Source organism: Conger conger, chromosome 13, assembly GCF_963514075.1.
Source record: "Conger conger chromosome 13, fConCon1.1, whole genome shotgun sequence".
NCBI lineage: Eukaryota > Metazoa > Chordata > Actinopteri > Anguilliformes > Congridae > Conger > Conger conger.
The window spans coordinates 20334592-20352560 of record NC_083772.1 but is presented as its reverse complement, the minus strand read 5'-3'; the positions used below and the strand labels follow the sequence as shown (position 1 = coordinate 20352560).

The 17969-nt window shown below is 44.4% G+C and overlaps 1 protein-coding gene across 3 annotated transcripts in view; it reads left to right on the top strand.

Moving 5' to 3' along the window:
• The window catches only part of LOC133108381 (LHFPL tetraspan subfamily member 6 protein), a 70078-nt gene extending 52109 nt beyond the window's left edge, over nt 1-17969 (top strand). For all 3 annotated transcript variants that reach the window (XM_061217882.1, XM_061217881.1, XM_061217880.1), the window contains exons 3-4: nt 11682-11780; nt 17034-17969. In XM_061217882.1, coding sequence (XP_061073866.1) covers nt 11682-11780; nt 17034-17152 — 218 coding nt within the window. In that variant the 3' untranslated portion in view covers nt 17153-17969. The remainder of the gene's footprint in view (nt 1-11681; nt 11781-17033) is intronic.

Sequence of the window (17969 nt, the reverse complement as noted above, 5' to 3'; positions counted from 1 at the left end):
ACCGGTATATTTGCACTGATACCATACGAGTAGCAGTGGCAGAAAAATACAGTAATGGGTCTTTTTGTCTGTCTCACCAGAGCAGACGTTTGTTTTTCTGTGTTTCACATTTGAAATGAGCGGCGATACCGCCCCACTCCCAGGCCTCCCTGGAGAGAGGGAGGGGTCGTTCGGCGAGGTCAGGCTGTAATTTCAGCCGCGGGGCCGAGCTCACGGCTCTGGCTCTGAGGCTAGCGCTGGGGCTTCTGGGAGCGAGGGAGAGCGAAAGACTGATTTTCCCACAGTGCCGCGGGAACTCTCCCCTCTCCCATGAACCATGGCGGCTGACTGCAACGCCAGGAATGCGTGGCCTTATTTTTTCCCTCCCTTCCTCACCGTTGTTATTTTTTTACTCCCTTTCTTCTGGCTTATCTCAGACCCCCTTACCCGCTCTGTTTCTTACAGCCTTCTTACAACTCTCCCGTAGGTTCCCACCATCAAATGTTTCTCCTAGTATAAGTCGTCTGACAAGTGATGCCTTTGAGGAAGTGGGAAGTTTGTCAAAAGTGAATTTGAATGTCAGTAAAAATATGCTTTCTCGGATAAGCTGCACCATTGAAAAGAGGCCCAAAATAAGTTTGCTTAAAATATATTGTACATCTCTGGGCCCTTTTTTGCTGGCTAACATCACTCTTTGGGAGCTGATTATGTGTATGGGGGGTGTGTGTCACAGGTTTTATTGCTGTTCCCATGGGAACACTCAAAGCTGAGTGACAGGTGGTGTTGATCCAGGGCTCCTTCAGAGCAGGGGTTGCCTGTCCAGCTGTGGCCCCCAATATCTCAGCTCCTCTCTGGGGGGTGAGCTGGTGCCCTTGGGGGGACATCTAGGCCCCAAACAGTGAGTGGGTCAGGGCCCACTGGTGGGACAAAGGAGAGGGTGGGGTGTACCATGTGTCCACTGAAAAAAAGAAAAACACTTTTCTGTTGACCTTTACACCAGAGTGAAATTGAAATTGAAGACTCCACCTGTTAGTCGTAGCTGTGTGCCTGTGGTTGTTTTGATAAGTGTTAAAAGAAAAGACATTCTATGTTTTGATAAGCGGTCACAGAAATTGAATTGGCTCGCTCCAGTGGGTTATAAGCTGAGAGAGTTTTAGTGCTCCTATGGTGGTGTCTGCAATGAGCTGCCTGTTGTGTGCTAGGGTCTAAAGCCATGTAGAGGGGACTCAAATTATGTAGAGGGGTCTCAGATTATGTAGCGGGGTCTCAAATTATGTAATGAGGTCTCAAACTCTGTGCTGGGATCCCAAACAGTGAGCTGGGATCTGAAGCAGTGAGCTGGGATCTGAAGCAGTGGTCTGGGATCTGAAGCAGTGGGCTGAGATCTGAAGCAGTGGGCTGGGATCTGAAACAGTGAGCTGGGATCTGGAACAGTGAGCTGGGATCTTAAACAGTGAGCTGGGATCTGGAACAGTGAGCTGGGATCTTAAACAGTGAGCTGGGATCTGGAACAGTGGGCTTGGATCTTAAACAGTAGGCTGGGATCTGGAACAGTGGGCTGGGATCTGAAGCAGTGGGTCCAGGAGTCTGTCGTCGTCTAGGCTATGCCAGTGTGTATTGGAAGAGTCCATGGAAGGTACTAAATCTCTAATTTGGGTCCCAGACTCCTGGCATTAAAAAGTTTTTCTAATCTGGCCCCTGATATTAGAAAGTTTCAGAACCCGAGCTTTAGCCTCGTGGGGGTGGGGGGGGGGTCAGTAATCAGAGCCGGGTTTATTTGGGGCGTGTCTCAAATGGCAGCTCACCATTTACACCATCTGAATATTTAAGACCTTCCCTGGCCTGTTGAATAAATCGTTGGGTCCTTTTAAGGACTCCTCTCCCTGCGGGATATCCAGTGACCTGGTTTCCACTGATGAGAATGACCCTTCTGGACAGAGTCTGCCCTTGTAAGGCTATTTCAGAGGCCTCCTGTCCTTATGTTCTCATGCATATTTTATACACGTATCCCCAGCTTATAAATTGGTTTTCGGACAGAAATACTTTTGGCTTGAATTAGACGCTGCATTGAGCATATATTTAAAGAGTTGGTTAGATGTTTGGAAGGATAAGCTGTAGCCTACTGCATTCAAATAGGACTTATTGGTTGGTTACACTTTGTAATAAGGCTCCGTGGATTTGCATGAACCAATGTAGTTGTTGACCAATTACTACTGAGAAGTTCATCTGTACAGCTGTGTTAATGTATGTGTACATCATTAATTCATGTTAAAAACTACATTAGTTATTGCCAATTCATATTGGAATTAAAAAGTCAGTTAATGTACTTATAATGTACTAATTATAAGTTCATCCTATGGTTTGCTAATGTACAATATTAATGTACTAATACGTTAGTTAGCTAGTTAGTTAGTTAGTTGCTAACAAATGCTTTAATCCTTGTATTTGTCCATCATTAATACATGTTAAGAGCTACATTAGTTAATGCCGATTTATTAACCTTATTGTAAAGTGTGACTGACTTATTCCTTGCTGCTGCTTGATGACAATGTTGTCGTTATTATGAACACTAGTAGAAAATGGTGGTGAATTGGTAATCACTCAGGAAGGCTACTTCTAGAAACCAAAGGCACGTTCCCAGACTGCAGGAGATAGCTATAATTAGAGTGTGTGAACGTTATTGTTTCGGCCTGAACTCCATTCCCGAAGGGTTTGTGACTTTGCACCTCAAATTGGCTCGGCAGAAGTGCTGATTTCTAACACCCTGGGGTGTGACGCAACATAGCGCATACGTACATCAACACATCTCTCTTTGAGACACACTTGCTAACTTCGCTCCTTTAAATGATCTTCCATCGTTCATGCCCTTCCCACTCAACGCAACACTTCTGTGTTTTAGACACTGTACTCAACACCCTCACAGTTCAGCACAACTCGAGAAGACTCCAAGGGTGTCAAACTCTAATCCTGTTCAGCCTGAATGTAGATTTTCTGTGGTTTCTATTTGTCAGCAGTCTTTAAGCATTGCAGATTATTTTAACATTGGAAACAGGGCATGCAGACTTTTTGGCACTGGAAATGAGGCATGTATACTATTTAGCCAAACAGTGACTCAAATTAAGCAGTAAGTATTGGAACACAATAAAAACCAGCAGACATTGCGGCTCTCCTGAAGTTTCACTGCACTCAAACTTGTGTAGGCTGTGAACATAAAGCACAACTTGGTTCTAAGGAACCAAAGCCAAGTATGGCACCCCCATGTGTAATGAGTTAGAGATTTGCCTGAGTCAGAGGTGGGATTTGAACCCTTGCCTCTCACTCGCCCAAAGATTTCTTAGACAAAGCGTTACCAGTCAGCTGAAGGCGAAGTCACCCCTAGCCAAGAGCAACAATGTTATTTTGAATTTGAGGGTAATGTAATCAGGGAGGGTTGTTGTGGTAACCTGCTACCAGCCTTTGGCGCACTTCACTGTGCTTTTCGTCGCTAACTAACCCTGCTATACATGCACACTGGAGGTGGATAAAAGCCCTCCCCATTCTCAAGACTGCTCTGGAGTTTCCTCTTCTGATCAAACCCTGCTGCAGAGGGGCAAGAATGAGATGGGGTTTAAATAGGATTAAGTGTGCTTTCCCAGCTTGGGCTTGCTAAGTGGCGAAGATGAGCTTGCGATTCTCCGTTGTGTGCTCAGACAGTGGTCAGTAGTGCATTTGCGTGTTTGTAATTGTAAATGACTTCACCGAAGCTGCATCTTGAAAGTCCCCTTTAGAGTAGTTACTCAAAACCCCTGCAATTTCAACACACACAAATGCACACACATACACACTCAGGAGACCAAGATCTTGTGCAACACTCTACCCAATTTCACTCTGTTTGCTGTGGTAAGCTCTGGGGTGTTCTTTTCAAACATGAGGAAAGTTATCTCAGGGTGTCTAGTCTTTTTCTATCTCTCTCTCTCTCTCTCTCTCTCTCTCGCTCTCTCTCTCTTTATGGGGTTATATATATTATAGTCTCCTAAATCTTTTAATAAATAACATGAAATATACAAATAAAATGAAATTCTGAAATATATTTTTGTATCTTAAAGACAACATTTTTGGTTCACAAATATGGTTTGGACTCACAAGCAAATCACTTCCAAACAGAATATTTCTTGACATGCATTACAGTTTTTCTGAGAGTGTACAGGCATTCATTTGTGGATTTTGGAGACATTTTGGAGACATTACAGCAAGATGTGCAAATGTATTCACCGAGGCTACTCCAGCCAGTCCGCTGAATGGCCGAGCATTGGTAAATCTTTTCAGTAAAATATAATGCATAGTGTCAGGAAATGTAAATGTGTTGCTACATTTGCCTGTTCGGGAGAGATTTGTTTGCGAGTGCAAAGAACATATTTGTGAACCAATTATTTTGTTTGCGGGATACGGTACGAAAAATATTTGTGAATCACATTTTATTTGTGTACGGCTCACATTGTTAATTGAATGATTTATGAGGCAATAATCAACCCCGTATGTCTTCTCCGTCCTCTCCTTTCTTCAGTTTTACCCTCCATTAAACGAGAGACTGACCTGCAACAGAGCGACTCGTTCACCCCCTCCCCCTCTCCTTCCCATAATGCTACACTCCTCTCTCCCCAACCCCATACACACAATTTTCAGACCTGAATAGAGTAGGGGAGGTTCAGTTCTCAGGCTCCCCTCCAACAAAGAGGGTTTGGGGGGTGAAAAGACGAAGGCCATGCAGAAGAATTTGGACATGCTGATGATTGGAGGTCACCAGTTAGGACAAGATGGTGCCCCCTCCCCCCACCCTCTGATGTTATTAATACCTCCCCTGCCACTGCTGCCTCTGGACCGTTTTAAATAAGCACGCTGAGTGAATAAGGAGCCGGGTGTCTTGTAGAGGGAGGCTTAAGGCGGCTGTATCGGGCTTAGCTGGTTTCGATCCGCTGCCCGGATCGTTCCAGACTCCCGTCTCTGGAGAAGGCTGAGGAACAGTCACCCAGGACCGGTCCCAGGCTTCTGACGGCCGATCCGACCCGATACTCGATGGGGTGAGGGCGGGCACGGACACTGAACCCTCCCCTGGGGGAGTGAGCAGAAGGGCCCTTCTATTACTGAGACTGATATTGAGCTCTTAGGCTTTCATACTCAACCAGCGAGATTAGTCAAACTCAATGCAGAAATCCTTTGGATAAATAATCTAATCCATACATAAAGATCACTCCGCTTGTCAGAAGTGCTTTTTGTGTCGCAAATATAAACTTTTTCATGATACTCAAATCTACATTTGAACCCAAGAAAGGAACCACAAATCGGTGCATGCACCTGTTTAAACTGGTGAATTTGATGGTTACCATAACAACCAGCTTTGATGGGGAGGGGGTGAGACCAGGATATACTGTTGGTGAATTAGACACATTTCAGTCACCAATTGGTACTCAATAGTTTATTGTGCAGAGCTGTACAGATCACCGGTAAATATGTGACAGCTCGAAAACATGCTGCTCCTGTATGTAACATGGTGTGTGTCTCCCTTAACGTGGTAAAAAGAGATGTTAAACGGTGGGAAATTGGTAAGAGAAGTGTGTTGCTGACATATGCCATGATTCATACTTGAATGAAAAATGTGATGGTTGCCTTATAGTCTGGGTTAGGAGCTGTTTTGGGCTTCTACATTTCTTTCATTCTTTCTTCTACTCAGTCTTGGAGGGAAAACGGGGCTTTCTGAACACCCACAACCAGTTCCTTGGCCTGTGAATTATTTGTCAGCTAAAGGACCACCATGTTATAGCAGTGAGGAGCTCAAATGAATTGTTTGCATTTCATGTTAGATGATTGCTGTGTGTAGTTCTCTCTTAACAGGCAAGTATCAATGATCATTTTTACCTCACGCTACCATACACGGTACTGTGTCCTTTCGATTTTCAAACGTCACCCGCAAACGTATGTAAAAACCGGATGTAAAGTTAGTTTAATGTCAGGCCTGAGTCGGGGATCAGGCTGTGTAGTTACACCCATCTGACAAAAGGTGTGAGGAAAGATGAACGAGGAGCGCTCACAAAGTGAGTGGAAATCTCATTTCCCATTCACTTCCCATTAGTCAGAACCTCACACACAACCGTATGCATTCCCTCCCCAAACATCCGTCACTCTGGCGTTAATGGGATTGGGGATTGACATTTTTTCTTCTACTTAAACTGGGTAACCCCAGATAACTCTTAAAAAAAATGAAAGAAATGGCACACACTAGCAGTCCAAATAAGTGATTCACCTGTGTACACAAATGCATGCATACCGTACAGCAAGCAATCTGTTTCTTTATTCTTCTTTTTTCTGGACTCGAACTGTACATTCGCTCCTGAGATTAGGGCTGGCAGAAAGATTTGTAGACTCGGGATAAGGGGATAACATAACTTGTCGGCGGGCCAACTGAGTGCAGGCGTAGACTCGGAGACCGAGCAGAAAGGGGGGAACGGAGGCCGGGAACTTTTTTGGCCGGCGCAGTTGTCTCACTTTAATCCCATTAGAAAACTTTTAGGATAAAATTGCAACCAAGTTGCTGTGAATGAGCGCAATCCCGGGGACATGAAAGAGCACTGGGCTTTGGTACAAGATACACAGATGCAGCACCGCCTTTATGCGTTGGCAGGACTTGTATGGGTGACCTAAATGAAGGACAATAGAGGCACTCATTTCTGCCTCCAGAAGGCCACAGGTTCCGCTGGTTTTTCGTTACACTTACAAAGCGCGTGACATATGCGTGGCATTATACCGGGCTCTCATTTTCCAGCGGGTAAAATTAAGACGGGAATAAAGACTGCCAATTCCAGCCTACCCTCCTTCTGTGATGCACTGCCTGCGAAATGCAGCCTTTAGCGGTAATCGCGGCGCACATGTTCGCGCGTTCCCAGGCACCATGGCACTTCTAGTTCTTTCCCGGTCCCTCTCCCACCCCGCCCCACTCCTCAATAGCCCACATGCCGAGCGTGGAGGATGGGATTTGACAGAATTAACCGCTGTTGAATTACAAAAAAAAAAAGATTGCACTGAAAGAAGAAATCGAATGAATATATTATTTCTGTGCTGTGTGTGCGCCTACATATTTTTTGTGGGGCTTGAATAAGCAATGCCGTTGCCTTGGTTATGTGACGGGGCTGCTTAATTAAATGATGGATTTAAACATTTTTCCTGGACACAGCCTGACCTAAAATGGCTGACGTAAACACATCTATTATGAAAGCAGTAGCTCCCGAAGTGGGGGGGGGGCACACCGTCTGGGGGAGGCGGGGTGAGGATTGATGGGGGGGGGGGAGTCCATTAGAAATCAAAGAGAAAATGTCTTCAAGGCGGAACCAAGTTGTCGGGAGGGGCTTAAAAATTCCTATTACCAAAGGGGGGCCTGCCCAAAAAAGTGAACCACAGGACCAAACTTTGCCATTCAGAAGGATAAAAAAAATCCACTATTGTCTGTCCGTTATTATTATTACTGAGCTCATAGCATTCCCTTGAATTTGGAGAATGGCTTCCTATCTTGGGTCTTGTGGTCAACAAATTCCAATAGTCTTTCACCTCCAAAGACCCCCAGGCTTCTGGAAACTGGACTCTGTTGCAGTGATCCTGCCCTGTGCCTGCTGTCAGTCTGTCACCTTCTGACAAATGCATCATGGGAGAAAGGGGGAAATCCAACACCAGGGAGATGAAAGCGTGTTTGTGTTTGCCAGTCTGGGCACCACCCGTTTACCCCCTGGTCACGGTGTAGATTGGGCGGGGTTGGGGGGGGAGGGGGGGGGGGCAGAAGATTGTCAAGCTGTCTGTCGTTTGGGGCAGACCCCCCGAAGCTTGCTCCCACACCCCCCCGTCACCCCCCTCCCCCTCCTCACGCCCCGCGGCTGTACAGAGCGTGATCAAAGGGTCGCAGCCAAGCTTTTGTTTCCCTCCCGGTGCCACGAGGAAATTAAAGCCAATTACATGCCTCTTTATCTCCTCGCATTACGGAGAACATGAAAGAGAATTTACGATTTTGTTCAATATTCTGCAGCTCACGCATTACCGCAGGAAAATAAATAAATAAATACATTGCGTCAATTGCATTCCTAGCTGCAGTTTTTTTAAACAGGTGTATGGAGCCGGACTGTATCCCTCTGTTTTTGTTTATGTGTCGTACACTGAACGAGAAGACAGCTGGGAGACTTTTGTTTTTGTTTTTTTGCATGGCCTAAAGTCTTTTTCACATCAAAGTTCATTGGGTTAATGATCCACACAGCCTCTTATCAGTTTTTAATGTATATGCCTCCATAGCCAATGAATAAATAAATAAATGAAAATGCTGTGTGGCTTGAATTTGAAACTTCTAGGAAAAAAGGGAAGATGAAGATCTGCTACTAAGATCTGCATCTAAAAGGCCCTTTTCCCTGGGCGCTTCAGATTTAATGAGTCAGCCTCGTTTCACCTCCACACTTCCCTAAACATCAAAACTGGAGTAACGATGCGCTGACCTTTAAACAGACTGCCTTAGAAAAAAAAAAATTTGGCAGGAAATGGGTCTGTCAGTCGAGAGCAGGCATCTGAGGTAGATACAGTCTATGAGGTTGATGGGGGCTTTTTCCCTTGCCAATTTGAAAAGGTCTATATTTGCCTCTGTCTCCTACTGGTCGCCTATCTACTCTAATACTGGACCAACAGTCACCTAACTACTCTAATACTAGACCAACTGTCACCTAACTACTCTAATACTGGACCAACAGTCACCTAACTACTCTAATACTGGACCAACAGTCACCTAACTACTCTAATACTGGACCAACTGTCACCTAACTACTCTAATACTCGACCAACAGTCACCTAACTACTCTCATACTGGACCAACAGTCACCTAACTACTCTAATACTGGACCAACAGTCACCTAACTACTCCAATACTGGACCAACAGTCACCTATATACTCTAATACTGGACCAACTTGTCACCTAACTACTCTCATACTGGACCAACAGTCACCTAACTACTCTCATACTGGACCAACAGTCACCTAACTACTCTCATACTGGACCAACAGTCACCTATATACTCTAATACTGGACCAACAGTCACCTATATACTCTAATACTGGACCAACAGTCACCTAACTACTCTAATACTGGACCAACAGTCACCTAACTACTCTAATACTGGACTAACAGTCACCTAACTACTCTAATACTGGACTAACAGTCACCTAACTACTCTCATACTGGACCAACTGGTCACCCTGGTGCTGTGGTGTTTAGGACTGGCACTGTTTCCACATTATGAGAGAGAGCAGCTCAATGAGTCTGTGTTCCCTGAATCATTTCAGGTTCTGTTCAGTTATTACACTGCTTGTGAACGTCGTTTTCATTTTAGCGGTGCGTGAACCTCGAATGCAGACAGCTCTTCTCAGCGTAGGCCTGGGAATGTGTGGAAGAACACAGGTTAAACACCCTGCTTGACATTGTAATTAGTGCAGCACTAATTTGGCTCATTAATGATGGAATGTGTCTAATTTGAGCACCTGACTGGGAATCCATTCTGAATGATAGAGAGAATAGGATTAACGTTATTAACATCCTCTGCTCTTTCGCTCTCTCAGTCACTTATTTTCAGATCTAATTACGAATACAGACTTCGCCGAGGTCACAGGCAGTGACTAATGATGACATCAAACAATTAGGAGCAGGAAATGCTCCTTACTTTTCCTTTGTTTGTGTGTGTGTGTGTGTGGCGTGCATGGCTTTTTGACTTCAGGTCCAGCCATTTTAATTTTGGCATGTTTTGAAGTTTACAAATGACAATTAGGCCTTTAAACTTTTCGTTGTGTGTGTGTGCGTGTGTGCGTCTGTTTGTATGTGTGTGCACGTGCCTGTGTGTGTCTGTGTGCGTGTGTGAGTATAAGTGTGTGTATGCGTGTGTGTGTGTGTGTCTGTGTGCGTGTGTGAGTATGTGAGTATAAGTGTGTGTGTGTGTGTGAATGCCCCTATGTGTGCGTGTGTGCGTGCATGTGTGTGAATGCCCCTATGTGTGTGTGTGTGTGTGTGTGCCCCTGTGTGTGTGTGTGCATGTGTGTGTGTGTGTGTGTGTGTGTGTGTGAGTGCCCCTGTGTGTGTCTGTGTGCGTGTGTGTGTGTATAAGTGTGTGTGTGTGTGCGTGTGTGTGTGTGTGTGTGTGTCTGTGTGTGTCTGTGTGCGTGTGTGTGTGTGTGTGTGCGCGTGTGTGTTGCGTGTGTGTTGCGTGTGTGTGTGTGTGTGTGTGTGTGTGGGAACCCCTTCAGGGCCCTGGCTGCCTCTCAGATGTCGGGGGCTCAGGGGGCTGTGTGCAGGGCCCTGGATTAATGCTCTTGTTATCGGGGGCCGGTGCAATAAGACTGCCTCCCCGGCTATCTCCCCAGCGCTCTCCCCCAGCTGATAGCAGCAAAAGAGGCAAATTGAAAGGGATTAAGCTAATGCGCTCCCAAAGTCACTCACTATGGGGACCCACACGGCAACTACCCGCGGCGGAACCCAGCCGTCCGTCGAGTTAATAGCCGGGACCTGCCCAACGGCCAGTCCGTGACGAGAACCTGGCATCAATAACGCATTCAGCTTCACCGCCGCTCCGAGTGCGGCACTCCGAGCCAGAGATTACAGTCACAGTTTTTCTTAAATAGCGGTGGAAGATGGCGCTAATTGGCTACTTTCTGAGAAGTTACTGAAGAGGGGGAAATGTTATTCAACACAGTGCCTGTAGCGCTAAACTGGGTTGGGCAGATAGCTTGGCGTGGGTGTGTGTTTACACACACTTAAGGTTGGCTCAAGGGAAATGCCAATGCGCAATGTCACTGTCGGAATTTTCAGCGAGATTAGCATAAAAACTTTATACCTTTATCCCTCCATCGCTTCTTCGCTACTTCTGCCATGTTCGCCGTTTCTATATTTACCTATTATTATTTTTGAATGTTGATTTATTCCTGGATTTACGCCCGTCATAATGGCCCGGGTTGCTCTGACAGATAAGCGGGAAGCAATCAGGATATGCAGCGATTCTGTCTGGGTGAGAATGACATCACCACGGCGTATCATGATTAGCCCCTGTAAGCCTCAGCCAAGTCATTCCTCTCGGTCGACAATCCCGTCACGATAAAGGCTGCATTTCAACAGGAACGTGCGCGTTAACCTCCTTCTGAAGGTAACAGCTTCCTGTTTTTTGAGAATCTTTATGACATTAAAAAGCAGAGCAGGATGCTTTCATATTCATATTCATAGTCACTTCTATTTTAAATTCTGTTTTGTTTGAGCCACACTGACAAGTCTTGTTGAAGCCCTTCATTATCATGAATAACGTTTTATCCCTCTCTCTCACTCTCTGTCTCTCAGTCACTCATCCTCGCTTTCTCTCTTTCTCTGTCTCTCTCATAGTCACATACTCATTATGTGTTGAGCAAAGGAGTGATTACTTTTTCTGTGTTTCTTCTGTTAATTCGGTTCGTGTTACTGGTGGTATGGGGGTCAGTGTTGTTTCATGGGAAAGTCATTCTAATGCCCGTTGTTTTTTAAATTTATATTAAATAAAGGTTTTTTTTAAAGTCAAGTCTCTCTCTCTCCCTCTCTCTCAATTCAATTCAATTCAATTCAAAATGCTTTATTGGCATGACAAATTAGGACACTTGTATTGCCAAAGCTAAATATCTATCTCTCTGTTTTCAGGCCTGCTGATTGGTTCTGGGTGTGCGCTCTACCCTCTGGGCTGGGACAGTGAGGAGGTCCGGCAGACTTGCAGTAACAGCTCAGACCAGTTTGTGCTCGGTAAGGTCCTCCAGACTCCCTTTCCATTCCCATAATGCATCAGGGCTCCACAGTGCTCCCACATTTACTCCTGATAACCGATTTCAGCCATTGTTTGTGTGGAGCCCTGAGCACTGGAATACAACATCTACAATACAAATGGCGGCAACATGCACACACCACACAAGGACATACAAAACAAAGAAAAAATTAGCTCTGAAGGCAATTTCTGATAAGATTTTCATAGATTTTCTGTGGAATGACAGATTGCACCATTGAGTGTACTCCATACACTCGTTGCTATAGGATATCAGTTTCACTGCACACACGCTTATTCAAGGTGACTATGAAAGCCAAGGACTTTACAGTACGTGCATTAATCAACATATTCATTCAGATAAACGTGAACAATTGTGCACCAATGTTCCAAACACGTGATATTCTGGTCTTGGCAGTGAAGCCTATTATCTGTGTCTCCTGGCCATTTCTGTGGTTCTACTGGAAACAAAGGCATCTTATGAACAGGGTACAGATGGTTTGGGCGCATTATTTGAACATTATGGAATGGTTGGCTTTCCTTGCATCACTTCACTTTCCCTGGGATCCAACACAGAAAAGTAATTGGCAAAAATGTTTTAAAAAATAAAAATAACTGCAACTGAAATGTTCAAGCACTAATAATGTTGAGCTCAGTGTGAAACTCTCTGTGGAATGTTTCTTATCTGATGCTGCCTTCTTGGCCAGAACCATTTTTCGCCGACAATTGTGACAAATTAATAAGAAATTGGAACGGGCGGCCGAAACTGCTAAATTTGGGATAAAATCATAACGTGTGTTCAGTACTAGGCAGTACTTTCTTAGCAGAACGATGAATGCACCGCATGTCAGAATGTGTGAGTTATGACAAAGGTTGTCTGTGAAATACAACTGTTTTAAGTTCAGCGTAGAGAAGCTCTTGCTTGCTGTCAAAACCTGTAATGTTCTTTGATCTCGCTCAGCGGAACACGAAAGTGTTCCTTTACCTTTAGAAATCCACATACTCTAGCCCCAGTCCCAGTGCATTGTCAGTTACTGTGAAAATCTGCACTCACACGTCACATACTGTACAGTACATTAAATGCAAACAGTAGTTAAAATCACCCAGCTAGATTCCAGTTCACGGGAAAATGAGTTAAAGCATTCTTTCGCTTGCAAGTGCAAGTGATTTGTGCAATGGGATAATGAGAATAAGTTTCCCAGACATAGATTGAAGACCTTAGTCCTAGACTAAAAAATGATTTCAGTAGAGATCTCCATTGATTTCTTTACTTTTAGTCTAGGATTCCAATTAATCCATGTCTAGGAAATCAGCCATAAGAGTTTGTTTTGATTCAATTCAACTTTATCATTTTTACCATCGACCAGGGCTGCCCAACCCTGCTCCTGGAGATCTACAGTCCTGTTGGTTTTTGCCTCACCATATTGTATTATCTAGCTGTTGAATGAGGTGAGCTTTGTTGTTGGTTGGAGTGAAAACCTACAGGACAGTATATCTCCAGGAACAGGGTTGGGCAGCCCTGCCATGGGCTATGATAATCCACAGTCTATTAGTATACGATAATTTAAGGAATGGAATATGTTCCAAATCTTTTGAGAAATGTATCATAATGTATTGAACTGCAGTCAATTGGAGTTCATGTTCAAAAGCTTTCATTTCATTCGTCTCCTCCATGAATTTCCATCTCACATTTCCATGTAGGCTTCTAGAGTTTCATACCTGAGACATTTTATACCTTAGACAGATTGTTGATATGAAAAGCTAACTGGAACAACATTGGAACAGGACTGTGAAGAGTCTTTCTAAGTTTAGCACCACTGCAGTCAGGAGATAAACAGTCGGCCTGATATAGTAATCCCATGCTTCTAACTAAAATGCCACCATTTTCAACTTGCAGGCTGCCTGAAGTGTGTTTCAGAGAGTTATTGAAAAGACAGATCTCTGCAATAAATATGGAAATTTGATCAGTCACTCAAGGAGTCTTGGAACACTCCACACTTTCTTAAAAATAAAAACTCCACACGGGTCTGTTTCAATGACCAATGAAGTTATGACAGGAGTTTTTTGCCCAGGGAATATTATCCTCCGTGAAAGGAACTAAAGATTTGTCCAGCCAAGTTAAACTACAAAACCTCTACCTTCTCCTGCCATCCCCTGCTGCTCTTTGAAGTGGAGATGATGTCTTAGAAACAAAACATTCTGGCTTTCAGAATTGAACAAAAAAGTATTTTTCCATTTGTCCACCCTGCATTGTTTCCGATACAGAAGTTTATTTTTCTGATTTGGAGAGATGATGCCATGCACTGGGTTATGAGTGAGGCGATATAGTGTGTGTGTGTGTCATGGTGTGTGAGAGTGAGCAAACAATCTTTTTCGGAAGGCTGAGTGAGTCTCAACAGCCAGAGTTTGTTGTTTTTTTCAAAGCTGGCCCAAGTTGGCAGTACACAGTGAAAATCCACAAGCTTGAACAAAAGTACTAAACAGCCATTCTAAAGATGCTTTCAACCCTGATGGAATTTGGATGGCAGTTTTGTTTGCTCAGTAACATTACAAAACAGCATATAATTGATAAACAATACACTGTAGATGAAGTGCTTAAGTGGTTAGACAGTTTACGCATTTTGCTGGACTACAAATTCTACATTTCTTTTTAAGGCAAAATTAGTTCACCTCTCATGAAGAGAAAAAGACTATTTTAATGTGCTAATGGCATAAGTATACCCTGGACTAAATTAATAGAGGTGCAAAATCGCCTATAAAGAGCTATCCAGTGAGTTGATTCCCATCTGTCTATATACCACCAAAGTTATTTTCATGATCTTGGAATCAAGACCAGTGAGCTTTCATAGCTAGACAGATATAGTTACCAAAATGCATACAGTATCAAAATGATCAAGTATATGGAAATGTTTGGATATCTCACTGCTCAACGAGCAGCATTGGCTCAATAATAAGCCCTTATTTTAAGACAGATATAAATAAATCTACCCATAAACTAGAAATAGAGAAATGCAGTAAAAGGCATGTTTTATTGCGCACAACAAATTACGATCGTTTCATTTTCCATTTAATGCTCACTTTTTTGGGGGCTAATTTCATCTTCCAAATATCATCGGTCAACTTCAGGAAGAAAGAATATCTGCATACAACGCAAAGCTGTGCATTTAACTATACAGATACTCAGGTTATTTATATATTATCTTTGGTCTTGACAGCAATGCAATTAATTTGTTGCAAGACGTAACTAAGATCGATATGAAGATCCACTTGGAATTGCATTATTTTCTCAAACACGTGGACACACACACGTGGACACACACGCACCGGGTCTGAATAATGACAGTCACATACTGTGGGATTAAGGCTCATTCACCTAGGAATTCCTGTCCGACAAAGTCAATCATGCCTTTGATCAGGACACATCAATCATACGGACGAGATGAAAGGCATTTCTAATAGACAGCGAATAAAATAGGACAACTAATAACCGTGCTGAATTTCTCCTTTTCAATTACTGCCTGCCCCCACTCTTAATGTGGAGGCTGAAGTCAGGCTCGGGGAGGAATCAGAATGAGAGGGAAAACGGTCAAACGTGGACGTTTTGAAGTGGCCTCAGTGGAACACAGCTAAAGCAACCGACCTTGATGCAGGCATCGGTTCGATGCAGTTGCACACAGAGGACCGGGGTTTCGAAGCCGAGGTTTGGCGGCACACGTGGAGCGGCATAATTGGCTCGCCGCTCCGAGGGTGGGGGGAGTGACTCGGCGGGGGTTAGAGGATGATCGCAGAGCCCCGACTGCACTGGCCTCAGAGTCACGCTCGCGGAAACTTGAGACGATGCGGCTTGTGGAAGACAGAGAGAGGTCAGAGCTCAGAGACGGCCAGCAAGTGCTCTCAGTATAAACCCCTATCTCTGTCTCCCAGCAGAGACCCAAACGCAATACAAACTAGTCTTCATTATTCACTGCTGCTTCTCGTGTTTCTTTCCGGTCAGCCTTACTGGTAAAGGTATTTGTCAGCATTATTGGTATTGAGCTTCATTTGTAAGCAATGGAACAGACAGGCTAAGATTTTACTCGTAAGCTGTGTTTTTGAGACTTGCGCATGTGAGGGTAAGTGGAATACAGAACAACATCGATGCCCCGTGATGCAGTCTGTCTGAAATGGGACTGGAAAAAAAGGGACTTAAATCATTTATGGGTCTCTCAAACCTCTCAAACCATTGATTTGTGTTTAAGCTGCCATTTCCCTCGGGGATACCACACTCACGCCGTCACCCAGTGCAAGGAACCTCGGCGTGGTGATGGACAGCAGACTGTCCCTTTCCGAGAACATTGCGGCGGTGACCCGGTCTTGCAGGTTCTTCCTATACAACATACGGAGAATCCGCCCCTTTCTCACCCCCTACTCGACCCAGCTCCTGGTCCAAGCGATGGTTCTGTCCCGCCTGGACTACTGCAATTCCCTCTTGGCTGGCCTCCCAGCGTCCGCCATCAGACCCCTCCAACTCATCCAGAATGCAGCAGCTCGTCTGGTCTTCAACCTTCCCAAATACTCACACGTCACCCCCCTGCTTACTTCCCTCCACTGGCTGCCTGTCATGGCTCGCATCAAATTCAAAACATTGGTGCTAGCCTTCCAAGCAGTTAAAGGGTCTTCCCCAGCTTATCTGCAAAAAATCATCAGACCCTACACCCCTGCCAGACCTCTTCGTTCAGCCTCCACAGGCCGCTTGGCACCTCCCCCTCTCAGAACCTCCACCTCACGCTCACGACTACTGTCTGTTCTGGCTCCACGGTGGTGGAACGAACTCCCCGTTGAGGTCAGAACTATAGAATCTCTCCCCACCTTCAAGCGCAAGCTGAAGACGCACCTCTTCAAGCAGCACCTCTCCCCATCCCTCCCTACCTCCCTGTGAACCTTAATTGTTGTCTCTGTGACTTGCTTTGTGTATCGGTATTTTTAGTTGGCTAGGTAAGCAGTGTTTGGATAGTTAACTTTGGTGACTTTTGCTCTGTTTGTTTGTTTGTTCAAAAAAAAAAAAAAAAAAGCCCCTTGTCCTTATCTTTGTTGTACAGGTAGCAGTTGAAATTGTACTTACCTCTAGGGTCTTTCAGCGAACTTATCCCTGGTTATGGGTATGCACTTTGTTGTACGTCGCTCTGGATAAGAGCGTCTGCCAAATGCCAATAATGTAATGTAATGTAATGTCTGGGTTTCCTGTGTCCGCCCTGCAGGCAGCTGTGAGATCGGGTGGGCGTACTACTGCACGGGATCCGGGGCGGTGGCGGCCATGTTGCTGTGCACCTGGCTGGCCTGTTTCGCCGGGAAGAAGCAGAAACACTACCCCTACTGAGGGAGAGGAGCGAGAAGCGGGGAGACCACCAAGGACCAGCCAATCGCCTGGCTGCAAGGCAAAGGGAGGGCGGGTCAACGAGCCGGGGGTTTCCAAACTCGGTTTCCCAGAATGCCTTGGTGTGGACATCTTCGAAGGCCCACCGTAGGCTGGACACTTGACAATGTTTGGTGCGTCAAAGGCACACGCTGAACACCTAATAGCCATGCCATAGCAGGGACCGTTTTATATTCAGTATATAAAAATATATATATCAAAGCTGAATTTCTTTTTGTTTTTTTGTGCACTGTGTTATAGACTACTTCTTCCTTCTTGTTCTTCTTAAATCAAAGCATTGTAAAGGACCAATCTATTTTCCTTTAAGTTTTGTTGTCTCGTAGAAAATCATTTTTTGAAGTGCGGTCTTACCGACCATCTCTCTACCAGTTGTTGACGTTATAGTTGTAGCGCGTGCACTAAAAAAAGAAAACAAGGAAAAAAAGGAACATTGATGGCTCATTGTTATGGTGGAGTGTGTTTTATCTGTGTTTTTTTTTTCTGTTTTTTGCTATTCTTGCCTTAAATGCATCAATACATCAACAATAATAGAAATGCAATAAGTTCCATAATCTCAACAACCAGTACTGGCTGTATCATAAATTAGGGCTTTTTACGCTTCAAGAGTCCTAAGCATTTAAGTGTCAATTATATTGTATGTTTTAGGTACCTATTTTGTGTATGATAATGTATATTGTATAATAGCTTATGTTTTTGTATAATAACAAAATAAACTGAATGTTTTTATTTGACTGTTTGTAAATAAATATGGTATATTCTA